This window comes from Poecilia mexicana, unplaced genomic scaffold (genome assembly GCF_051168715.1).
Source record: "Poecilia mexicana isolate PSO_F unplaced genomic scaffold, ASM5116871v1 scaffold_12, whole genome shotgun sequence".
Lineage (NCBI taxonomy): Eukaryota > Metazoa > Chordata > Actinopteri > Cyprinodontiformes > Poeciliidae > Poecilia > Poecilia mexicana.
In genome coordinates this window covers 17,208,302-17,234,987 of record NW_028263381.1, presented here as the reverse complement: position 1 = coordinate 17,234,987, position 26,686 = coordinate 17,208,302, and the positions used below count along the sequence as shown (strand labels likewise).

General features: G+C 38.3%; 1 protein-coding gene across 1 annotated transcript in view; it reads left to right on the top strand.

The window, feature by feature from the left end:
* The first annotated feature begins 391 nt into the window (after nt 1-391).
* LOC106918294 (matrix metalloproteinase-17-like) overlaps nt 392-26,686 on the top strand; it is a 47,976-nt gene continuing 21,681 nt past the window's right edge. Inside the window, exons 1-3 of the mRNA XM_088011025.1 lie at nt 392-593; nt 697-829; nt 16,702-16,988. Of these exons, the coding sequence (XP_087867151.1) occupies nt 554-593; nt 697-829; nt 16,702-16,988 (460 nt within the window). The 5' untranslated portion in view covers nt 392-553. The remainder of the gene's footprint in view (nt 594-696; nt 830-16,701; nt 16,989-26,686) is intronic.

The window sequence follows — 26,686 nt, the reverse complement described above, 5'->3', positions numbered from 1 at the left end:
CAGAATTGATCGCTGTGGTCCCTTGTTGAATGTGCAATTTTATCATTTATATTTGATAAAGTTCCTTCTGTTTCAGAGGCATTGCTCCAAACAGTCTTTTGTGTCAGAAATGCATATTTCCGCTGAGTAGCAATCAAAAGGTGGATGTTTCTTACTTTTAAGATTTTTAAGATTTTTTGGCACAAAAACATGATAAAGTCTTTCCATCAAGTTCTAAAAAGTTATCTATCTGCACATCAATTTAAACATGAATTGGGGTTTTGAAAAGTAGTGGTGTGAATCTGTGGTTGAGAAAGATTACACACGGATCCTGGGATCTTTATTTATATACAAACACATAGCAACACAGTATCCACAGACAGTAAAGCACAGGTGTTGCTATCTCAGCAGCTTTAGAGCTCTTTGAAATGCCTCAAATGAACTCCGCTGAACTTTGTATGCCTACTATTTTCATCTACAGGACTGGCTGAGTAAGTTTGGGTACCTCCCGCCTCCTGACCCAGTGACCGGACAGCTTCAGACAAAAGAGGCCTTGACCAAGGCTATTAAAGCCATGCAGAAGTTTGGAGGGCTGAAAGAGACTGGAGTTTTAGGTATGTTTTGCAAAATCTACCCATGTCTCAAATGTTACCTTGAACTTGGTTCACCACCTTGCTACCAAAATCCAAACCTCATACTTCTTTCTATTCTTCGCAGACCAAGCCACGTTAGGGTTGATGAAAACACCAAGGTGCTCCCTGCCAGACATGTCTCAGGCGGAGATGACAATGCGCAGAAAACGAAGTCCAACTCCTCAGAACAAATGGAATAAGAGGCATCTTTCCTGGAGGTAAGGCACAACCGACCATCTCCATTCGACAATAACTCCATCTTACATCATTCAATTTATTCCCGGCTTTACCTGGAATTGTGCCTTCATATATAGTGCAAACTGACATTATAAAGGAAGTATATCTAAATAAAAATAAAAGTAGTTTAATTGAAGCTTGGCAGCTCCAAAGTGTTTCCTTAGTGTATGTATCCTTGGAACAAAATCTAAGTAAAGATACTTTATAACTCCAACATTCTGACCAGAAAGATGTTAATAAAAGGGCAATGAGCATATCACCCCAGTAGGATACCTGTTTAAATTTCAGCATGAACCTCTCTCTTTGGATCAGAAAAGTACAGAAAGTCCATGAAAAGACTTGCAATAGTCATTTGATAAACTCACAGAATATTAAATAGCAAGCTCATGCCAAAGTTTTAATTAAAAGATTTCTTTTCTGAAGTCACTCCAGTTTATCTTGAATTTCTTTCTGTCTTAGAGGAAGTATAATGCAATTAAAGCTAAACTCAACCCTTCCTGCTGTGTCAATGAACTTTGTTCTAAAGAAAATTAGGCTTAGGTAAATTCACTTAAAGGAAAGTCTGCCTAAACTGGTTGATATGTGTGACAGGAGCTGTTATCTAAAAGATAAAATGCTCTAGAGCAATCAGGACATCCCACCAGCAGAGACTAACTGTACAACAGTGCTTTGAGATTTTAAAATTGTATGCATATTCATAATCACCCACAGGGGGACGTACCTCTGGATTCATCACATTCATCTTGCTCGGGGCTGAGCAAGATGATGGCTGCAGCTCAGACAGATTGCCAGTCAAATACACATAGAGACAACCATGCAAACTCTCATTATGTTCAATTTAGTATCATCAGTAACTCTATTATCCCTATCGTTGGACTATGGGAGGAAACATGGCTATCAGGGAACCTGCAGTTGCATTTCTTTACAAAAGTGCTCCTAAAGTGTTATTTGGAATGTAAACAGCGTCACGCAAACAGGCTGCTATGATTTAAACCCCAGTGCGCTCAGGGATGAGAGTTATGCAGTGACCTTTCAGGCAGTCTCGGCAGCCATTTTTTTTTCCTGCTCCTTCATAGCGTCTGTTTTCTCACCTGCACATTGCTGTTTGGCAGCTGATCAATAACAAATAACCCATATGACACCAGACTTACGGTGGGACATTCATCAAGAAGACTGCCCTTTAATAATATTAAAATCACCATCTGTGATTTTGAGAAATAGCATATTTATATATCTGCCTCATATTAAAGCATTTATATTATCTGATGCAATTTTGTTTTCAATGGTTTTTACTTGCTGTTTGCAACCAACAAGAATCTCATATTGCCCAATGAGAAGTGTTACCGTAGATGTCGATTGGAGTCAAAGTTAATTTAAGTTTTCTTTTTTTACATTGCTGTTAATGGCAGATCTTCCTAAACCTAAGACTTGCAAGCAGTTCATTCTGTATTTTATTGTGTAGGGCTGAATGTAAAGACAGAAGATAAGCATTACCTTTAAAAAAGGGTCTATGTTTAGAAAAAGAGCTATTTTTCTTCCTCTCAGAGGTATCCAGACTAAAGTGCATGAAATTGTGTCACCTTATGAAAAATATAGCAGGATATTTTGCCTTGAAACAGTAGAGGTAGAAAGTATCTCTTCAAGTCAATACATATTTAACATACACATGTGAATTGGGGAACAGGGAAATCCAAAATACACCTTCACAAATGAAGTATACATTCCCCTGTGCAGATGTGTGCTTTCCTCCTGGTGGACTTTAACTTTCATTTCCTCCTTTGTACTCCTGCCAATCATTCAGCTCTCCTGTCAGCGTGCTGCACACTAAAATAAGACAGCCGTGTCTTCAGTCCGATGAAACGCTTTCATATTCACAGCAGTTGGATTTGTAAAAGTGAACAGAGGAACCGTTGTGGGTTATGTACCAGGCTCTAATCCGGAGAGATTTTCACGTGTGGCAGATTTGAAGAAAATCCTTTGTATTCTGCTCAGATTGGCCCGGCAGTTTTCTCTGTCTCCTCCCTTTGGTGTTAAGTGGATGTTGTTCCACTTGCATGCCCATCACCTCGCGGCCTGGTTTCATGATGCAACATTTAACAATACCTCTGCTTTATTACAATAAATGTGAAAGTAAAATCTAGGAATTGTGATAAAGTAAAGCTATGATAAATGATGAATGACCGAGGTGTAACCTGACACAAATAATAAATGTTCTTGCAGTGATGCAACACTTCAGAGAGATCACAAAAAATAATTGCTTTTAATCGCCATGAAATAGATATTTTGTTTTTCAATCTCAATTTGCGTTAGAAAGTAATTTTCCATTGGCGAACTCAAGTGGGGGAACAGAAGAATGAGATAAAATGAAACAAAAACCAAACATACAAAAACAAAACTCTTTTATAATATTACCGTATGTCTTAGGTGTATATTTTAAAGGAAAAATTTGAACCCACTTCAAAACATAACATTCTCTGTATCTGTTCAAAAAGTTTGTTCACATTTAGCTTAGTATATATTGTGTAAAAAAAGCTAAAAGTAAGCAAGATACTAATTACTTCCAATTAATGTCTAGATTTAAAAATAATAATAATATTGGTGTTGTAGTCAAGACCAAGTAAGACAAAGACAACTTTGATGAGACACGCCCCAAAATGAAAAAAAAAAAAAAAACATTTCTGTAATCATAATAATGTAGTTATTGCTGCAAAGTTTAAAGAATATCTAAAAGTAGCAGCTCATTAACCAGCTAACCTGACAACACTTCAGTCTAACTGACTGTTCTAGCTGCCCTTTCACAATATTTAGGTGAAACCAAACTAGTATGTAAGCAGACTCCCAACTACATTCCACCTGTCCAATAAATCTGACAAGCTGGTAACAAGTTGAAAATAGATAAATCTGAAGAGGCCGTACATCTGGCTAACATTAACTCCCTTGCCAATAGCTAAAAGCAGAGTAGATGCAGGTAGAGTTCTTTCTTTGTGTACTTTACATTAAAAACATACATATATTTGCACATGACAATGTTTCTTTCTGCCTGTTGCTTTCTTGTCCATCTCACCTTTACATCCTTGGTATCTACGGGCACAAATGGCAGCGTTGACATTTTTAAACTATTAGTCGTCTGAGAAAAAAATAAAATAAATTAAGACCTGGACATTTGAAACTGTTCTGCCCAGGCTGGATGTTTTGATTAGTTTTAAGAAAGTTCTATTGATTTCTCTGTTTTATTTTGGAGGAGAATTTTTAGAGAACAGTGCATTGTGGGTAGCAGAGGCTGTTGCAGTTTTGGAATACCTGTTGGTAGAGAGAGAGCCTGCCTGTTAATGTGTGAACTGCACCTCCTCTGTTGTCAATCTTTGCTTGCGCCTCCGAAAGCAATGGCTGTGAGTCAATCTTCTGTTTTGGTGTTGTCTGTTTTGTTGGTTTATTTTGAGATTGTTTTTTAAATGTGTTTTTGTTCTAGAAAAGCCATATTCTGAGTTTTTATTTACATAGCAACAGTTGCTACATAACTGCTTTTTAACTGAAGCTCAGGTTAATTCTGTTCAGACACAAGAGGTTTATTCTTTGTATTCAGAGCTGATGTATGTTTGTTTTTCTGTTTCTTGTAGTTTCACTCAACTTTTCATTGAGCTTTCTACACTACTGCTCAAGTTGTGTCAAGAAAACGTATTAAAGGAGCAAGACGCTCAGCTTCCTGGCTCATGAAATTGAGTTTGGCTTGCTGTTGACCTACGTTAACATACAGAGTATCTAACACGTAGTGATAACAGTATAGAAACTGACAGAAGATCAAAGCTATCTGGTGTCATGGTACCAAAACATCAAAAACAAACTCCACACTTTCAGCATTCAAAATAACGGAGCTACTTGAATTAATAAAATTCATATTCACAATTGATCTGATCAATTGTCTATGTATCATCAATAGCCTGAAGTATCCCAGCAAAAAGAAAACAAGTAAGGTTCACAAAGGCCAAGGTAAATTTGAAGAACTTCACCATACAAGGAGAGGTTCTGTAAGTGATATTTTATTTTGAAACACTATTTTCACATAACATTTGGGATATAGTGGAAACTACAATATATATGTTTCTTTATTTATTTGTTTTACCGGTTGGCATAATAAACTGAATTTAAACCCAAGGTAATGTATTGTCTGTCTGGAAAAATGTTACTTATTTGTTGATGTATCTGAGTATTTAAATTTGGCCGGTTTAAGGGACTTGATTTGAACTGCAACCTATTGGTACAAGATGGTTTGATTACAAGTAGAAAATGGAGCTAGAAAAGTAATATGAAACAAAGGGTAAGCGCGAAATGGCAGAACAAAGTGACCCACGGCCTATCCAGTTTTGTTCGGATATTATGATCTGCATAACATTGTAAAAATAGTAGTTGTAAACAACTTGTCTTTCACATGTACATTATGTCCGTCCTTGCAGATGCCTTCTTAAAATAAATTTGTCTTGAATACTAATGCTTGAGAAGTTCTGCAGAATGCATTTAGAAATTTACTGAGAAAGGGATGGTCATTATTTTCAGTACAGAATGTAAAATGTTGCACATAATGGAATTACCTAATCAAACGGAAGTTTGAAGCATTATCTGCGTGTATTTAATTAAAACAGCCCATTTACTTACAGCAGGAAGTACAGGATCGCCCACTCCCTCCTGATTCAGCTCGCCACAGCACAATTGACAAGAGGCTGATTGGCACTTCATGCTCTTCTCTGCTTGTTCTCACGTGTCATTCACATCATTATGTTCTGAAAATGTGGAAAAAGTTTGTGCTCAGTGGTTGTTATTTCACAGAAAGGAAGAAAGGATAAATGGCTCAGGCGAGTAACTATTCATTCGCTGGATGTAAATTCAAACAATGTCTTTTTCTTAATCGAAATAAGTAAATGATTTTATTTTTTTCCTGATGGCGTCTGAGAGCTTTTGTGACGAGGCTGAGCCCTTAATCCCAATTTAACTCCACTCTGCCTTTTCCGTTTTTTTCCCGCTTCTCCACAGTCTGTTTGGTCGAATGTGTCGCTGACATTAAAAGCTGAGTGGTGTAATGGCTCACTGTTAGCCCATTACCTCATATTGTTGGGCCATTATCACAGCAGACAGCCTGGCAGTCATTAGCAGCTTGACTGATAACTCACACAGATAGGTGTAGCCAGCTGAGCGAAGAGGCACAATGAAGGGGTGGAGGATGAGAGAAGGTGGAGGAGGACGGAGGGGGTAGGGGGGGGAACATGAGGAGGAAGCTGTCTAATTTAATTTATTTCCCAAATGTAATAAAATAGTTAAGTTTTACTTGTAACTTGGACTCCACACTCATCAAGACTCATCTCTCCATTGACTTGCCTTCCTTTTCATCAAATAAATCAACTAAGTCCAAAAATGAACAGGAGGCTCAACGTACTTAATGACTAGAAATCTGCAGGTGGGAATCCAAATAGCTCTTTGCAAAGAACAGAGTATAATTATGATAATTTCAATTTCCGAATGTTAGTCTGTGTTTTTTCCCCTTCGCTTCATGCTGGCAAACGTTCAAAAATATTTTAGCAATACAGACTTACTTTGGTTCGTATTAATATTATCTTGTAATTCAATTACAATTAGGAACCTCTGAGGAGCATGTCTGTTAAGCAACTGGTTTGCTAATATGTTTTCTTTGTGTTGCTTTAGAAAGAGCAGCATGATAGAAAAATGTACAATATTTGGTCCAATAAGCTCTTGGAAACTACTTCTGAATTAAACAATTTTATCATAATCATCATCACAAAACCTCATCTCAAGGGACTACAAAAAAAAAGTAATTTTAATCCAGACCTACTTTGCAAACCGTGAATCAGGTTCAGTTTTTAAATTAGTTTAAAACACCCACAACATAAAGCAAACATTAGATTAACATCCAGATTAAAACATTAGTTACCAGCCTGTGCTGAATAAACAAAAAAAATAAAATTGGTTTAAGACATAGCCTCATTAGAGAATATTTAATGAATTTTTGCTGCAGAATCATCTGAGCTCTGAGGCACAGGCTTCAAAATCCTGCCAGTCAGATTGACAGGTTAGTACTGGCAAACCCGTTCAAATATTGAAAAGCTATTTTCAATATTAATGAAGGGATGAGAAATCCTAACACAATTATAAATATCATCAATACTAGATTCACTTAACGGAATAATGGAAAAGAAAATTGATTAGTTGGTTTTTTTTTAGTGGCAACACCAAAACTTTAAGCTTTGAACTGTTTCTGCACGTTGCAATCCTTCTTATCTTTACCATTGATCGATGTGTGTCTTTTTCAGAAGTTTTTTCAATCTTTAGCCAAAGCAAAGCCCCTTATCTCTCTTCTAACTGCTCATTTATCATTTCCCTGCCGTCACTTTAGGCCACTAACCTGTGAAATTACTTGGTAGAGCCTTAAGTATAATCACGCTGTCATCTCATTAGAAACTTGTCAAAAATATATATTATTTTTATATTTTAAATCACCGTCACAGAGCTGGTGAGGGAAGAATGGAAGATAGACAACAGGGAGACAAAGAAAAAGGCAAGCAATATTTTTTTGTCTCTTTTTTTTAGCAGGGGGAGAGATTTCAGCACAGCCTTTTAATAAAACGTCTTTTATCTTCAGCCTGATTGACGCGGCTTGTGAGTGTGTTTGCAAGAATGCCAGCAGCAGTTTTCAGTGCTTGTTTCTCGTCCGTTTGTCTTACATGCAGGTATAAATGCACACGAGCATGCATGACCGTTACCATTTGACCACCCGTTTGTCAGGTTATGTCTGCAAAAGGGTAGGGAAGGATGAAATGAGATGATTGGGTCCCTCAGTCTCTGTACCTGTGTGTACTTTTTATCATCACTTCTGATGTCTGTGGAGTACTGAAGCCACAGGAGGCAGGAACCTGCAGAGGAGATGAAGGCAGGGGACAGCAAAAAAATCTTACAAGGTTTTTTGTTTTTTACTGCTCTTGCTCTTTTTTTTCCCCTCCTGCCACATTTTATCTGAATCATAACTGACAGTGGAGATGTTCAGAAGAAGCAAGTCGCATGTAAATGAATGTCATTCAGGTGAAATGTGACACGAAAATCTGCGTGTGTGTCTATATCTGAGAAAGCATGCAAACATTTACCTCCCACTGATCCCCGGTTTCCTCTGACTCATTTGTCAAACCAAGGTGAGACTCACGTCTCAGAATTAAGTAGGTCAGGAAAATGAAGTCATCCCTAATCAGGCTTCTGCACATCCAGCTAATTTCAAAGTCGCTTTAATCCCTTTTACCCTGACATTTATTGCAGGAAGTTAGAGGGGTTCATCGGAAACCTATACTCAAAATTCTTGAGCTTCCCGCTGCAATTGGAGGACTAAACAACTCGCAATACGCTCCTTCAGGTTGATCCTGCGTTACTTTGGGAGAGAAATTTGAGTCTCAGTCTATGCAGTTCATCCATCCATTGTCTACACCTGCTTGCTTACAAGTCAGGTCATCTTCTGCCAGTCTCCAGGTGCGCAGTGTACAGGTTGGCAGTACGTCACTGGATCAACTATTTACTTATTGATTCATCCCAGGTTACTTCAGTAACTAGGGAGGTCAGAGGGCTTCCATTCAGAGTCTTTCAGGTTTAGCCTTTTATTTTGTAGAACTTCTGGGAACTGAGTCATTTTTTCTCTCAACTACTTTTTTTTTTTTTTAAATGCATTGATTGTGCTAAATGAGGTTTGAAAGCAAGGGCGCATTATGACATTTTAACAATAACTTGAATTGTTTGACGAACCTGGTTGCCATTACATCACCGACGCTCAACTTCACGCTCTCTTCCCACATCCACTCGCCCTCACCTCATGTTGTCTATCCCTCCATCCACCTTAAGCACTTACTAAACCTTTTTTCATCCAATACATCCATGCAATCCTTTTCATCCTGCTTTTCACTCTACTCTCTTTTTGCCTTATCTTACTTGTATCCTTTTTAAAAATCCCTTCTTATTCCCATTATTTCTCGTTATCATCCCTTTTTATCCCACTCATCCCTCTTCATTCACTCGATAGGCTTTTACCTCATTTATCTTATTTCCCCCTTTTTTACAACCACTTCTCCTCCCGTTCCTCATTCTTTATGACTGGATCAGTCTTCTGTTCCTGTTTGTCCCTTTCACCCATACATCACATTTTTACACACACCTTTTACCCCATTCTTCCTAACCTTTCCTCACTCATTACCTTTTTCACACTCTATTTAACGCCATCGCTTTATAAGTCACTTTTTCATCCCTCTTTGCTTTGTGACCTCTTTTTGATCCTCTCCACACTTCCCACGACTCTTTACAACTCCTTTTCATCTATAACTCCTCCTTCTTTATGACTTGTTTTTATTTCACTCATCCTTGTTTTTATCCTTTCTTCCCTGTTCATTCCACCTTTTACACAAACAGTTCTGCCCATATCAGACTCTTTTACCACATGCATTCTGTGCTGCTGTTGATGGTCCTCATCTCTCTTTATAACCCTTTTTAGTCCAGGCTATCTGCTTGTTTTTAATTTGATCTGTTTTTACTAACCTTTTTAATCTCATTTATTCTGTTCAAGAGTTTTTATGACAATTTTTCTCAATTCGCTTCATCCCATTTTATTCTATTCATTCTTTACAACCTGGTTTAATCCCTCTTCTCCTTCATATGTTTCATCCCTCTCTACTTTCTCCTTCCCTTTACATTTTCATCATTTTTTATGGACTTTTTTTATTCCCCTCATTTACCTTGTCCATTTCTTTTTCATAAAAAGAACATTTTGTTCACTTCATGCTACTCACCCCACTTTACAATCCTTTTGCATCACCTTACTTCTCTACTTTCCCTCTCATAACCCCATTTCATCTTACTTTACATGACCCCCCCACCGTTTTTATCCTACTTGTCCTCCCTGATCCTTCCTTTCACCACTTCTTAGTAATCATTTACTTCTATTTTTTAAAAACAGGGACTTATTTCCAATTGATCGGACTTCCAAAAAGTTTCCAAATGAAAATACTTTGAAACTCTTAATCTATGAAAATTTAATTTGCTTTACCAAGAATAAATCAATTCAACACATTGTCCTTGTTCATTCCTATCAATATCTCTTGCAATTTCTGGCTTCCTTTTTTCTGAGTTGACCTTACTAGAGAGCCACTGACACAAAACCATGTGTGTGTGATACAGATCTCATCATGTGCAACGCTTCACCAGCTTCCACTATAAGTTTCCATTAAACCGCAAAGTTCAACCTTCTCGTCCGTCTATTGCCTCACTTCCTCTCCTCTCATTGCTGGTGAAGTCAAATCGATGTGATAAAGTTGCTTTTCTGCTTTGCCCATTTCCTTTATGCGCCATATCACCATGCTGCCCCCTCCGTGCTTCACTATCATCACATTATTTGTTGGAGTATACAAACTCCTGCAAAAACATTCTGCTCCTGAACAAAACTGTGAATGAATCCAAAAGGAAAACATTATTCTCCATCGTCAGTAACTGACTCAGACCAAGTTAAACTAATGCATTTTCACATTTAACCTTTGGGACTTTCTTTTTTTTTTAATCTATGGGCTTTGTAAATGGTCTGCGTTTGTTTAGGAAATGAAATCTACTACTTTTCAGTCTAGAAATAATACAGTCATCGAGGTCGCACAGATTTGAATCTGTTTTCTCCGCTTCACTGAAAACCCAACACGCTTCATTTCTGGGGGTGTGTACAGGCTGCCCTCACCATCTGGAGGAGCTTGTTGCATTCTGTGCTGAATAGTAATGTGTCGTTTCCTGACATAAGCAGACTTTTCAGCTGTTTTGGAAATGCACTTTTTTGGAATTAAAAGCATTATGTAATCATGATGCTTAGGATTAGTATTTCCCTTCAAATGAACCTTAAATGTTTAGCTGAGATCTCTAAGGCTTTAAATATTCATCATTTGACTTTTTCCCCACTTTTGTTTCACTACAGTACACATTGCACTGCTTTTCTGCACCAGATACATCTTTAGCAAAGGTTGTGAGGAACATTTTAAGTTTGGTGAGAAATGAAGGCATCAGCCCGTCTGTCAGAGATAGAAATGTGCCTGTGTGATCACTGATCCATCTGATTGGAGTAGCCGGGAGAAATGCTGAAACAAGGACGACGTCTTTCTCTTGGAGAACACACAGCATTATTCTCACTAAAGTTAGAGCCGTGGTACATGGAGCCATAGGGAGTTGTCAGAAATATGACTGCAATAGGAAAGTTGCTGCGTTTCTGCTTATTGCTCTCTGTTTTGCTTACTCTCCTGGCATCCTTACCGCTTACATTATTTTCCTTTTTTTTCTGACAATTGGTCATATATTGCATGTATTTTGTATAAGATTCATATATATTTAAAATCCCATAACTTGAGTTTATCAACGCAGATATCTGGAAGCATGTTAATAACCAGTTTTACTTTGCTAAACACACTTTGTATCGAGCCTCACTCAGATGATTTAGGATTTAGATTCAATGTGGGACATAGTGATTGCCTTTAAAACAGGTTTGAAGTGTCATAAAGAGTATGATCTTCTTAAAGAGACAAATGCCCAATTCCAGTTTCAAGGCATCTTATTTTGAGCTCAAATTTCTTGAGTTATTTTTGATATATAGAACACTTTTACAACAAATGAAGGTAACCCAGTTGCTTTATTGTGCAGTATGAAATTACACTATGTCCCTTCAAAGTACATAATACCACTCCATTTGAGGTTTACTTCAGTAAAGTTCAGGGGGAACTTTTCTGTATTCACCCACTTTTTTTGACAAAAAACGACGGCAGGAAACGTCATTCAAACACATGAATCATCAGAACTTGTTGAAAAGTTATTTTTGATCAGGATTTTAACACAAAGAGAACGATTTTCTTATTTTTTGACAGGAAATAAGGTCTGAATAGATAAAAAAAAAAAGAAGACAGAGAACTGGCATAACACTCCTTGTAGGGATTGTTTGTAGTGTCAGAATTTCTGCCTGAGCCTATTTGTGACCTCAATATTTACAACCATATTCATAGTTTGCATTTGACACCTTCACAGCTAGATCAGCTTGTTCAAAAGCATCAGAAATAATGAGGCTTTTGTTGTGTGTGCTATGAAGAACACAAAGGAAGCAACATTCTCAGCTGTATGGCCTTTAGTCCTCTAGAACACAGAAATATGTTCTTTTATTCAATGCCGCATAAACAATAACAATGTTTTCTCTGGCCGGGACATTTCATACTTCACAAGAATTCAAGTGCAGAACTTGTGGGAATTGTCATAGTTTTTTTCTTTTCCTAATAAATGACATTTTGCTTCTGTCAGACTTAGGAGGAGCTAATTTCCCTGTCCTTGCAAAATAATTGTTGGCTTTCATTCCTGAATGATTTATGACACCTGTGATTGGTGACACAAAGGAGGTTGTTCTGAAGCTCAACAAGATAACATTATGAAAGAATGCTACCGCAATATTTTTTACACATATTAATTTTAATTTATCAGTATTTGAAAATTCTTTCACAGCGTGATTTATTTATTTTTGTTCTGGAGTTAATCTGCACATTTTGCACCAAAACACATTTATCTCTAAGACACAGAACCTGTCTCCATCATGACTGTACCTTCTCATGTTTGACATATTGGCTGATTTTTGTTATTTTGTTCATAATGAGACAATCTAATGCATTCAGTTTGAGATGTTGCTTGAAAATGCATCCACAGATGTGTCTCCCCTTTACATAAGAGTTGGGAATTAACTAAAAGCTTGCATTGTGTGTCTAAAATGACATAGTAATTTTAGTGCATGTAACTTCAAACTTCAAAGTTGGAATAAAGTAGCAAAGAATCTTAAAAGATTATTATTATTATTATTATTATTATTATTATTATTATTATTATTATTATTATTATTATTATACTGAACCACTGCCAAGACGTGCCGAACTTGATCGTGTTGTTCTTGCAAATCACAGTTGCTGCTTTTCATTAAAACCCACCAGTCTGTTGTTGCATTGCAATATTTTAATATGAGGCAACACTAAGACATTAAATTCAAGGTAATGTAGTTTACACTTCACAGAGCTGCGCCAAGCAGCTTACACTTTACAGAGCTGCACTAAGCTCTGTGAAGTGTAAACTACAGCTCATTCAAGGCTGGAATTATTACTCGATTGCAGCCATTTTAATTCGTGGGACTACAGTTCACTTTTTTTATTCGAGACTTTGCCTTCCATTTGATTTGTCTATTTAATTTGTGGGCTAGTTTTAAAACCATTTTACATCCTTCCACAACGCCGAACACATGGAAAACGTCACATTTCCCCAGCTGTAAAAAGTCTGTCTTCAGTTTTCCTTTTCTACCGGTAGGGATATAAACATGTAGCATGTTTTTTTTCTTATCTATCATTTTATCCAGGCATCCTGGTGAAAATAACTTTGTATGTTTGCATTATAGGCATTGGTGCATTTTTAGGAATTACAATAGGATTTTGTATGTGTTACAATGATGCGATACAACCTGTCTTACTGTTATAGTATCCTAGACTTGTACATGTAGAAAGCTAGGACATTCTGCACTGTTACAGCTCTGAGAGGTTTCATTATTACCGATTATATCAATGGACAAGACAGATTTGTTTAGCTTTATTTGTGGCTAGGTTGTTTGTATTTCACAACCTGATAATGTAGAATTATTTTTATCCAGTTTCCTGTTCCAATTAGGTAATCTAGTTCTCTGAAATGAAGCTGACACACATTCAGAGGAGAGCAAATCTGGTTTCTTGAAAAAGGAGGGATTAAAATACCAACTAAACAGGCCGAATTAACGCAGGATTTATGAATAGAACTTAAGCTCACATGAATATATACTTACCTTCATCTCACCCCTTATAATACACATTAGCTGTCATCCAGATTTGGCTTTTTCCTTTTCAGTGTTCTTGTCTTTTCCTTTATGTAAATTGCAGTAGAAGTGAGTAATGCAGGTGTTCTGACAGATGGTTGCTGAAGCTTTGGTGCAGGTATGAGCGAAGCTGAGACTCAGAATGTGGGCACTCGCCCACTTTCGCTTTGCATATTGTGTGTTGGGCATGTTTTCCCTTCAGACTTAACTCCTGTTAGAGTTTGCATAATGTAACTCCTGAAAGGTAGGACCTCTGACCTTACAATACTACAATTTTAATTCTGATGTCTGCATTTAAAAATGAGTCTGTGAATCTACATTTATGCTTTTATTGTATGATTAGATGAAAGATGCAACAGTGGAATAAGATGTTGAACTTACTATAATACTAATTACCTCACCAGTACCATGTATCTAAATTGAAATGTTTGCACGGCCTGTACATTGTTGTATATTTATATTGTGCAAACCAACAATGTATTGAGTTTTAAGGCCGTTTCCACTACATGAAGTGCCTTGTATGTTTGTGAACGCATCTACCCTTGTTTTGCATTCACAAACTTGAAAAATATGCTATATATTGGATTAAGCATGTGATATCCCTAAAATCTTGTTATAAAGAGAGTCTATCTATTAGTGGGGTGGTTAATCTTCCAGCGGCACAGTGATTCTACAGCCAGAGCCATAATGAAACTGTTCAGATGAAAGCATAGTTGAGAATCTTTCACAAGACTTTAAAACAATTGGAATGAGACGTTCTTCATCAATTTTGACTGAGCTTGGGCTACTTTGTAAAAAGAAAAAAAAATAATATCTGCAAAAATATCCATCTCCAGACCGGCAAAGTTAGTAGAGACAGTATTCCAAAGAACTGCAGCAAAAGGGGTTTATGCAATGTATTGGCTCGGGCTGAATGGGCTGTTTTGTGTTGATTTATCAGGTGGAATCCCATCAAAACACAGCAAGAGTTGTGGTCCTAGTTGACAAAATGTGAAAAAGCAAGAAGAATGGCTGTTTTTGCAGGACAATATAGTTCCAGTTATTTTTTCAGCACTTTTTTTTTTAGCATTTTCTGAGTCTGTCTTTTTTGTGCATGTTTTTTGCATTGATAAGTCACAACTTTCTCTCACTTCAGTGATTTCCGAGCAGATTGAAAGCTAGTTGAGGCAGAGATCACTCCGCTGATATTTTTTTGTCACTGATTAAATGTCCCACGGCAGCCTGTAAGAACCGCACGGCTCCGTAGTTTTAGACCGAAATACACTTGCAGGGACACGGAAAGCAAGTCCCTCACACAGAAGCAAAGGCGTAGAAGGATGTAAAGACCAATGAGTGGAAAGGAAATACATTGGATGAAAGAGACCATCAAAGAATTGAAAAATGGAAAACTTTGTATGATGTCTGATTGGTTTTCAGTTTGTACATGTCCCATTTCTGTTGTAGCTGTCAGAAAGAAAAAGGCTGCAGAGCTTTGGAGGTGATGTGAGGAAGAATGAAAACTTAATAAGGAAATGGGAAAGATGGGAAAAGAACTTATGAGTTGTTCCCAAAAGCTGACTCTATAATCTCTTCAAAGGCACATTGTATGCTCAGCATATTATGTGTAAGCAGCAGGAGCACCTGAGCATGAAATACTGAAGCCAACGGTACTGCTAGAAATATGCAAACAGGACTTTTTGTGCAGCTCTCCACCAGTGGCAAACATTGTGTAGTTGACCTTTGCTGCTTTAAATTCAGAGCAATTTCTATCCATCTCCTTAGCTGCCAGCCTTTCTTGCATTTCATCCTATTTTTCTGCTTCTTTGGCGGCACTTTCTATCACTTTTCTTAATCCGTGAGCCTGTAGGCAGATTGGGAATTGACAACATTTTCCATCTACCTTAAACCTGTATATTTAGGATAAAGGCATAACAATGAAACTAAATGCATACAATCCAAATTACAAGATTTGTGAGAAAACAGTTTCTCTTGTTTTTGTTTTTCAAGACAAAGCATAATTAATTAGTTTGCATTTGACATCGTCCGTGGTTAACATTGTATAACATTCAGACAGTTCAGTTAAACACACTTGACGGGTGTGCATAATGGCACCACTTTCAGATCAGATGGTGCGAATGTAACACATCCTACAGTCGTCAGTCGGCTGTTTAACTTCAATGGAACGGCAGGAGCTGCAGACAGTAAAAGCAAGAACGACTCAATATATCCATTTCTTTACATGTTTAAATCTACTTCGCCTGATTAGATTAGCGACAACATTTCACTTTTTATCAAAACCTTACATTTTGAGTTCTACGTTACAGTGAGCGTGCAGATGTGGTTGAGCTCTGAAGCATTAACAGAAACCCTGATGGGGATGGGTACAAATATAAATTAATCTTTTATTGCAGTAACGTAAAGTTGAACTGACAAATCCATCTTTAAATGAATTTTAAGAAGATTCGTGTTTTTAACTTTTTAATGTTTAATTTCCTAACGTACGAAGATAAACGTAGTTCTGACTTGATGGCATGCTCTCTTATCCTTCCCATTTTGTAAAGTAATTAATCAGAATTGGTATCTCTGTGTGCCAGAATCAATATGATTTTTTTTTTATGATAGCTTCATTTTAAGACAGTTTACACATTTAATGGACTGCTATTCATGTTGAAGTGATCTTTGTTCATGTCACAATATGAAGAACTTGATTTCTCTGCTTCATGAATAATTCTCTCACTTACATGACGACGCCCTCTTTTAAGCATTGATGTTAACCTTACAAGTTTCCCAAACGCTGCTTTACTTCATTTCTTCTCTGCTTTACTTTGTTAATATGCCAAGTCTAACCTTCTGTTTCTTGTGAGCCATCCTATTTCACTCTTTCCATCTTAGTTCCCTTTTCTGCTCATCTATTCTCTTACATCTAAGATGTGTCCTTTGTTTTCTTTTCAGAGTGAGGACCTACCCAAAGGATTCAGCCCTACTTGGCAGGGACACAGTTCGGGCCCTCATGTACTACGCTTTGAAGGTCTGGAGCGACATCGCGCCTCTAAATTTCCACGAGGTGGCCGGCAGCAACGCAGACATTCAGATCGACTTCACCAAAGCAGACCATAATGATGGATACCCCTTCGATGGGCCTGGGGGAACAGTGGCACACGCCTTTTTCCCTGGAGAGAGGTTCACTGCTGGGGATACACACTTTGATGATGATGAGCCCTGGACCTTCAGATCACCAGGTGGGAAACATTTTAATGTAACATGATTTTTAAAGTGGACGTAATGCAGGAAAGAAAAAGAAAAAAACTAATAATTACGCTTTGCAGCCTCAAATGAGACTTGGTGCACTGGTTCTCAAAGAAGTTAAAACTTGTTGTTGGTCCCTCATTTCAGGTGCTGTTCCTGGTCATGCGCAACTTCAAACTTAGGACGCATTCACACCAGCCCTCTTTAGTCCACTTCAGTCAAACTCTACTTGGTTAGCCTAGAAAGTCTGGTTCATCTGGAGAGGTGTGAATAAGAATCTCACTTCTGAATAGCAAGATGCTGATTTAAAAAAAAAACAAAAAACAATATGACTGAGGTGTGAGTAATGTGTTTACAGCCACATTTAGATAAAGCACAGCTTACCCAACATTTCTTATCTAAATTGTTGCATAAAAGCTTTCGTTGAACTTTCTCATTGTGTTTTTTCCTGTTTCCTGCATTTTGATCAATTGAAGGTTCTTGTTTAATTGAGAACACTCACTTCATTGTGTTTTGCTTTCCTAGTTTCTACAACAAAACTTCTATAGTAAGAGTTTGAAAGTATGAAGAGATGATTTACTGTCGACCTTTTGTGTTTCACATTATGTCAGAAGAGGTCTAATCTACACTGTAGAAAGTCAAGCTGTGATTTTTGAACATACACATGTTGGAAACCTACTATGTGCATCTATCTAGTTCAGGATTTGGCCTCGTTTTGCCCTCAGTACTATGGTAATCTTTCATGGTAAAAATTGAGCAAGATGTTCAATTGTTATTAGCTTTTCTGAGAGATTTTGATTTTGATGCTTGTTGAAATCATACAGTAGCTTCAAATAGAGTTTATCTACAACTAATCCATCATTAAAATCTCCAGTTCCACTGAATTTCTTAGGTGCTTTGCTGGTTTGAGATTTGGTGATTGTGGAGATCACTTGGGCTCAGTGAATTAATTCTCATATTAAAGAAACTGGCTTAAAAGGATTTAAGTCAGCAGTCTGCACTAAGGGACATAAAGAGTGCAAAGAAAATAGCCCTCAAACTCTTATACCACCAACTTGAACCACTGTCATAAGAAGATAAGCGTAGTCAGAACTATGCTTACCAGAATGAATCTGTTTTTATATCGTTTATGCTAAATTCGACCAGCTGAATCCCATGGCTGGACTTAAAACGTGTTTTCAACAAGTTATTGTCCATTTCTGTGAGCCTCGGTTTTATTTTCTTACCTGACCATAGTGGTATTTTTCTGTAGCCCTTCTGTCTCAGTGTTTACGTTGAGTATTCAGAGATTACCTTCCACGTAGGCCTGTCACGATAAACGATAACTCAATTAATCGCACGATAAATTAAACTTATAGACCTCATTTTAATTATCGGCTTTATCGTCTCTTCCTCCCTTTTTTCTTTCTGTTGATGACACTGAATGAAAAAAGGCTCAGCTCCGGTGCTCTCCACTGACCCTCCCTTCCTCATTTCCTTAGTGTAATGTCCAGCGCACACTACACGAGTTGTCGGCTGATTGTCGGCCGACAATCTTTTTGTAGTCATTTTCGAAACCTGAGACCACACATTAGCTGACAGAAATCCTAGGTATAACGGTTCGATCGGGTTCGATCGGGCCTTGTGGTGTCCAGCCACATGGGCACAAAATAATGGCTACAAGTCCAGTTAACGAATTTTAAAATCAGGCATTAATCAATGCTTTATTAGAATCTACCTATGATGCATGTGGCTAGAGTCAGCGTAAAGTTCTGACTGAATGAAAATCATTATAACCTATTTATGTCACGTTAACGAAGAACAGCTGAAAGGTTACTGGGTTTATCAATTGTGGTAGCGATTTGGCTCCAACTCCTCCCCTTGTCATTTCTATATTCTTTGCACGAAACGTTGAATATTAATATTAATTTATTAATATTAATGTTGTTTCCACATATCATCTCCAGTGTCTGCTGGACTTCGATTTACCGTAACTCACCACACACTGCAGGATGATCGGTTACGAAATCACCAGCGACAATCTTAGATCGGCCAACAATCTAAGATTATTGAAAGGGGAAAATAGGGGCAAAAAATCGTGTAGTATGAACTACTGCATTAGGTAGTCGGATGTGCCCATCTTCTCTATTTAAATCTAGTGATCACTGAAGGGCAATACAGTCTACAGACTTCATAATCTGCACTCTTTTGGTTGAATTAAGTATTTATTTCCAATTTGGCTTTATGTTTAGTTTTTATTCAAGTATGTTTTTTGTTCATGGAGACTGAGAATCCATTTTATTTTTGTTTTTGGTTGTTTTGTTTATTTAGTTTATCAGTTGAGTGTTATGTGTTCTTTTGAAAATAAAGTGTATCTATCTATGGCAGGAAATAGCATGCATTATTACGTCATTTCCATTAAATCAGTGTCAAAAAGGTCTTGAAACAATATTATTGTTTATCGCAATAATTTTTTAGACAATTAATCGCTCAGCAAAATTTGTTATCGTGACAGGCCTACTTCCACGTACTTTGGAAGGTGAGAGTGATTTTTTTTAGTCACTGCTGCTTTTCTGTCATCTTTAACAAGTGTGTGCATGCCTGTCTGACCTTTGACATCAGCAAGGCATTTTTGCATTCCAATCAGAAATTTCTTTTCACTTCACTTTTTCCCTCATTTTTGAGCATCCTCTATAAATATTAGAAATACTTGTGCATGAATATCCCAGCAGATCTGCAGTTTTGAGAAATCTGGCACGTCTGTTGGGAAACAACAACCTTGCTGTCACTTTTCTCCTTTTCTGATCCTTGGTTTGAGCTTCAGCAAACTGTCTTCGCTAATTGCACTAAATTGCTACCATACAGTTAGCTCTTTTACTGTATGAAGCCATTGAGTACATGTTGTGACGCTACCATGTGTTGGGGATTAGAGAAGTTTGGTTGAAAGTGGAATGCATTTTCTTTTAACATTTGCTTTTCTAGAATATACTTTGGTTGGGCTCAACACCTCATAGGTGATGTGGAAAACTTTGATCTTAAAATGTTCAAAATTCTGCATCCTGGCATTTACTCACTCTTTACTTTGTCACGTATCGCCCTCCTACACATTCATAGAGAGGATGCAGCTCATCCCCCATGGCAACAGCACTTAAAAAGAGGACAGTGTGTTAAACCACAGTGACTAAAACTCCTCCCAAGGAAATTTTTTATCTTTTCAATTTGTCTTAGCTAATTGAAATAATCACAAGTCAGCATCTGTGGATAATTTGGTCATTTGGATTTTCTTGCGTACTTTTGCTATTTTTATTACTTATTGTTTTTACTTACATACTTTTTAAATAAAATAGAGAAAATGAGTAAATTCATAAATGTGCCCAGAGTGCCTCTCATCTGGGTGAAGGGCTGCAACCTCATACACTTGTCTAAATGTCTGAGGTTTCTTTGTGTGTTGTTTTGGATGAGTTGTACTGAAATATGGGGATTTCCCTCTGGCATTAATAAAGTACAATCATTCATTCATATGTGAGGCATTAATGCACTGATTTGTTAACTGTCTACTTAGAGAGAGAAAAAGACTAAAGTGTTCCCCTGTGTGATATCAGTGCAATTTTTGTGTCATTGTGATCCCAGAGCTGTAAATTACCTAACAGCAGATCTCTGTTGCAAACAGGCTTTTGTTGTTGTTGTTGTTGTTTGTTTGTTTTTGGTCCCATGCTTTAACTGGGAGGTTTATGAGCGACCTTAACAATACAGTCACAAAAATCTAGGCTTTTTTATGCAAATCTTTTTTGCAAAACATCTTGGTGGACCCAAAAGTACAAGAAGAGATAAGATTGGAGTGGAACATAAATCTCACTAAGAGGCAGGAATTTTCAAATACCATTGAAATGGTCTAACGTAAACATTTGTGCAACCAGTGTGTAACACGCTATTTTGGAAAGCAAGTGAAGGTATAATACAAATTCAGTTAATCGCAATATACAGTAGAATAAGCTGTCTAATTTTGCAGGTTTTTTCTTCTGTTTGTCAGTGAGGTCCATCCATCCATCCATCCATCCATCCATCCATCCATCCATCCATCCATTTTCTTCCGCTTATCCGGGGTCGGGTTGCGGGGGCAGCAACTTCAGATGGGAGGCCCAGACTTCCCTCTACCCAGCCACTTCTTCCAGCTCCTCCGGGGGAACCCCAAAGCGTTCCCAGGCCAGCCGAGAGACATAGTCCCTCCAGCGTGTCCTGGGTCTTCTCCGAGGCCTCCTCCCAGTGGGACGTGCCCGTAACACCTCACCAGGGAGGCGTCCAGAAGGCATCCTTACCAGATGCCCGAGCCACCTCAATTGGCTCCTCTTGACGTGGAGGAGCAGCGGCTCTACTCTGAGTCCCTCCCGGATGGCCGAGTTTCTCACCCCATCTCTAAGGGAGAGCCCAGCCACCCTGCGGAGGAAACCCATTTCGGCCGCTTGTATCCGTGATCTTGTTCTTTCGGTCATGACCAAAGCTCATGACCATAGGTGAGGGTGGGAACGTAGATCGACTGGTAAATCGAGAGTTTCACTTTTTGACTCAGCTCTCTCTTCACCACGACGGACTTGTACAGCGCCCATTTCACGGCAGACGCTGCCCCAATCCGCCTCGCACACTAGCTCCAGTTCCTTCCCCACCAGAGAGGTGACGTTCCACGTCCCAAGAGCCAGCTTCTGCAGCCGAGGATCAGACCGCCAGGGTCCCCTCCCTCGGCTGCCGCCCGTAACACATTGCACCCGACTCCTTTGGCCCCTCCGACAGGTGGTGACCCCATTGGAAGGGGGACCCACGTCTTCTCTTCGGGCTGACCCCTCCACCACAATAAGGTGGCAGCCCAATGAGAGGTGTCAGTGAGGTCATAATTTCAATATTCAGTTTATGGAAAAAAAAAAAAAAAACATTTGTAATTTCACAATTGTTATCATCTTGTATGCCTCACTTTATGAGAGATGTTCAAAGAGAGAAACAGGCAAGACAAAAAATGGATGATGATTCACTCTTCTTGTAATGACAGTAATATTGCTCCTTCTGCAGCTACAGACTGAAAGTGTTTTATCAGTCCCAGTTTCAGACACTGCTTTGTTAAACAAAAACAAAATCAACATTTCAAAACATTTCTAACTTAACCCACTTATAATTTATTTAAATTATTTCAAGCATTTCACTTTATGGAAAGGTTTCGTGAAGCTGCCGTAGACACAAAGCCCGTGATAATGCCAATGATGCATGTTCGTTCATTCTGTGTGTTTCTGCTTTGTACTGTGTGGGCTAATAAATTGCCTTGGCCTCCTGAATGATCTGGCCTAATTTGTCTCATCAAACTGTTTTGAAAGAGGTTTATTACACACTATGAGAGATGTGCGAGTTTGAAATGAGGATGTAGTGACTGCTTCTCTAAAATAGAATTCAATCAGATCTGCCAATCAAAAATAGATGAGCCCATATTAAAGATATCCGTCATTCTCAGACAGTTCTGGAAAACACAGCAAGCCGTGGTCTCTGAGCCACTTATAACAACTGATTTATTATTCATTTGTTCACTCATTAACTATGCAATACAAAATATATCCCATCCTACGGACTTCATGGTTGGTTTGCACTTTTTTTGCACTTCTGCTAAAACTTGAAGAATGTTCTGTGCGTGCTCGGCTGCAAAAAATAAAAATAAAAAGGCTGATGGCACAATGGGACCATTTTCTTGTCACTAAGCATCAACCTCATTTTGTGTCCCCTAACCTTTCTCTTCCCTGTGCTGAGAGGGGCTGGGAAATGGTAAAAGGTGGGGCAACATTAGGAGTCCACTCATCCGAAGTAAATAACCGGGTGGAGTGATGTAGTCTACTGAATGCATCACCAGGAAGGGGCTGTCTCTGTACAGCCACACAATTGACAGCCTTAATCACTAGTTCTCTTGCTTTTTTTTATTCTTCCTTTCTTCTGGATCACTGAACTTACGTTGACCCCTGTTTTTTACATCCTTTGTACCTTTTGTCTTCTCCTTTATAAGAGGGGGATGTACAGCCCAGCATCAGAAAAAGGGGAGAAATACTGCTTTCGACATTTTGCGATGTTCCTTGATACGTTTAAGTATATAATGTACAAACAACCAAACTATTGCATTTCTCCAAACGGGATCACAAAAATATAAAAACCCGACAAGTTAGTTTGGATAACTCTGTGGAATAAATCTTTTACATTTTTATGTATTTCAAATTTAGGGCAGCCTGAGTTTGCACGCAGTAAGCTCACAGCACATTCATATTTGCCTGAATGCAAAGATAGATTCAGAAGCCACCTTTGGTGCGAGTTAGACAATCATGATAAAGATCGAGAAGTGCACAGTCAGAGAGGATAGTGTGTGTAGATAGGAAGGGATAGATCCAAAGATCCATCCTCATTTTACACACCAATGCTTGTTAAATTTAAGTTGTTTTGCTTTTTTTGTTCTTTTTATTTATTTTTTTGACTGCAGGTACTCAAATTTAATTGGATATAGGTTGTGGCATTGATAAATGATCCAAGAAGCTTATCTCACATCTCGTGAAATAACAAGTAAGCGAACAGTGTACGACTGCCTAGAACAGATTTGGTTTCCAGAAGGAAAAGAAAGTCAGTGGGTGATGTTGCAGGTTAAGTTCATTAAATTTGTACATGACAGATTGGTTAACTTTAATCTGAAATAGTTTTGCCTACTATTGATGTCTGTGTTCAAGCGGGGTAAGGCAGGGGGAATTGTTCTCAGAGTTCTGCCGTACCACCACTCATTAAAATGGTACTTTAAGTGGGTAAAGAAGATCAAAACTGCTCTACATTCAAGATTTTTTTTTTACTTGGAACAGGGTCACATCATCTGGGTAAATGTCTCTAACACAATCTTTAAACCCTCAACCTTCACAAATATTTCCTGACTGATGGATGACTTAATGGCATGTGTATTTGATCTTGGACAATAAAAGAAATCTACAATCAAATGGCATCTCTGTTTTCAAGGTATTTTATTAAACAGGTCTGATTCGTATCAATTTGTACATAATCCAGTTCAGCCGACCTGAAATCAAATCAGTGTGATTCTTTTTAATACCGTCTAATCAAAAATTCAGATTCAGATCAAATTGCACTCACCCCTGTTCAATCGAAAATGAATGCCAATTGCACCTAAGGAAGCCGAACTGAACGCATTGAGTTGTTGACTTTGCATCAACAGCCTCATCCTGAGCAAGCATTGGGTGACAGTGGAGAGGAACCACTCCATTTTAACCTCCAATATCACCACTCTTCCATTTGAGCAGCTGTCTAAACAGATTGACTGGGAGCTTACGGATGAGCATATATGTGGATGTTTGAGAGTTATTTAGAAGACTCGCTTCAGAGGTATGTGTGAGCTTCCACATACATTTGTTTATTTGATCAAAACTCCCCATAAGATGATATAAATGTTTGTAGAAAAGAGGTTTTGCACTGAGAGAATTCATCAGATTTCACATATAAATCCAGAGCATGGTAATCATATTCCATTCTAATCACAGCTATCCATAATAAGGGAAAGCTTCAGTGGGCCGTCGTGCATTTAAAACCCCAGTCTGAGCAGCGGAGAGTGTATTTATGCTTTCTAACCCAGCTGGTGTCTGTGGTGAGGCCAGCAGCCTTTTGCTGATCTCCCCTCTTTGTTTTGAGCTGCCGGGGCTGTAAACCATATGCTGCAGGACAGCAGTTCAATCTGCTCCAATCAGACCTCCCACCAGGCTGCAGCACCAGCAGCACTACGAGGAGGCGATGCAGAAGTGTAGCCTGGCTTTGATGTGTGTCTGAAGTGACGGCAGGGCCTAACAACAGCTGTGCAGATGAAGGTTTGATTCATGGGAACAAAGGAGAGAGAAAGGGGGAGAAAAAAGAAGGTATAAGTCTGTTTGTATGACCTCTTAATGTTATCTTAAACTCCGTTAAGTCACAGTGATGAACATGTTTGCTGTAAACCTACAGATTGTAATATTATATTACTTTTGACTTAAATCAAAGAATTTGACAGACTGACTGATGGTTGCACAGGAACTACCAACTGGCCTTCAACATGAGGAAAAAGTGCAAAACCTGATGGATTCTTTGCACTGTCGCCAACCTTTTTAGATGTTGATGTTCAAGGATACTCTGCTCATTCATTGTGATTTAGCTCTTTAAAAGAATATTTTTCATTGCGACAATCTTTTTCATCAATAAAGCAAGGAGAATCATATTTGAAACATCCAGCCTTCTATAAAGGACACATATGGTAGGCTCTGCACCTATTATTATTATTATTCTCTTTTAGGTTTTGACACCTTTCAGTTCTTGTTCATTTATCTCCATAACTTGTTAATATCAACTTGGCTGAAACAACTAGTGAGATAAATGTTTAACGAGCCAAAATTGCCCCACATTATACAATGAGATTTATAGTGGGGGAATCTTGGCTTTTACTATTTGGTTTAGCTGTTGAATTTTTCATATTCTACCACAGTGAAGCTGCCAACCTGATGTTCTAAACCTCAGGGAAAAAAGTTAATTAAACGGCCCCCTAATTTCTTCATGTCACACTCTGCCAGTCTCACCTCGCTGCTATCTCACATCCTCCTCTAACATTGTCAGTGTCTCTCTGAGACTTTGCTCAGTTGATGCAATGTCCCTGCTTCTGCATATCCATTTTCTCGTAAGGCGACACAAAAGCGCATTACCACAGCCAGAACAGACCCGTACTGTTGACCTGTGTAACTTTTTCAGAGCTTTGAAAATCCCTTGAAAAGTTGCAACCTGGTCAGGTCAGGCGGGAGGTAAAAAGTCAGAGTTGGTGCTTCAGCAAATTGTGGAGCTGTGTAATAATCTTGAGGGGGACAAAATGAAGCTTATCATACAAATCCGTAGCTGAATAATTGCCTTTGCTAATTCCCTTCCCCCCATTTCCTGCTGCATTGTTCTCAGCGGGAGCCTAAATCCAGGTCCACTAAGTCTGTCTCCCTAATGTGCACGATGATGCTGAATTGTAGAAATTAAGCACCACATTTAGGAGAACAGTTCACCCCTGCTGTGCAGACTGATAGCTCCCGTATCCATTAAAAGTTGTCGGGTGGGGAGAAGAATGGGGGGGGGTCTTAGCAACATCAAAAAAAAAGTTTCGGCTGAGCGTTGTTGTTGTGCTTTGACAGGAAGCAGATTGCTTTTATTAATTATCACTCAGACAACAATCTGCCTCTGCAGAATTAACCCAAGTAAAACAAAAGCATCATTAGGCAGGTGAATTTTTCATGTCAGAGCATTGTTTGGGAAGGAACACATGCGAGGCTTGTGATGTTTACGTGCAGAGGAGTTTTAAGGAATCGTTTGCAAAACCTAAGCTTCATTTGCACACAAGCTGCAAAAAAAAAAAAAAAAAGACACATCTGCGTGCATTACCTTTGTAAATATGTTCCTGTGTGTTGAATTTTGATCCCAGCCTTGTCGGTATTTACTTTAAATTTCAAAGCACCTAATCCGTGTTTATACACACAAAAAATCCATGGTAACAACCGGGATCAAGGAAACGAATAATTCTACAACAAAAATCAAGTTCCTGAAAGGTGAGAAAGTCATCATAGTTCCTGAAAAGTTGTTTTTTTTCTCCCATATTTGTTCCATTCCCATACATTTCTCTCAGTGTCCATTCATCCATTGTTCATCA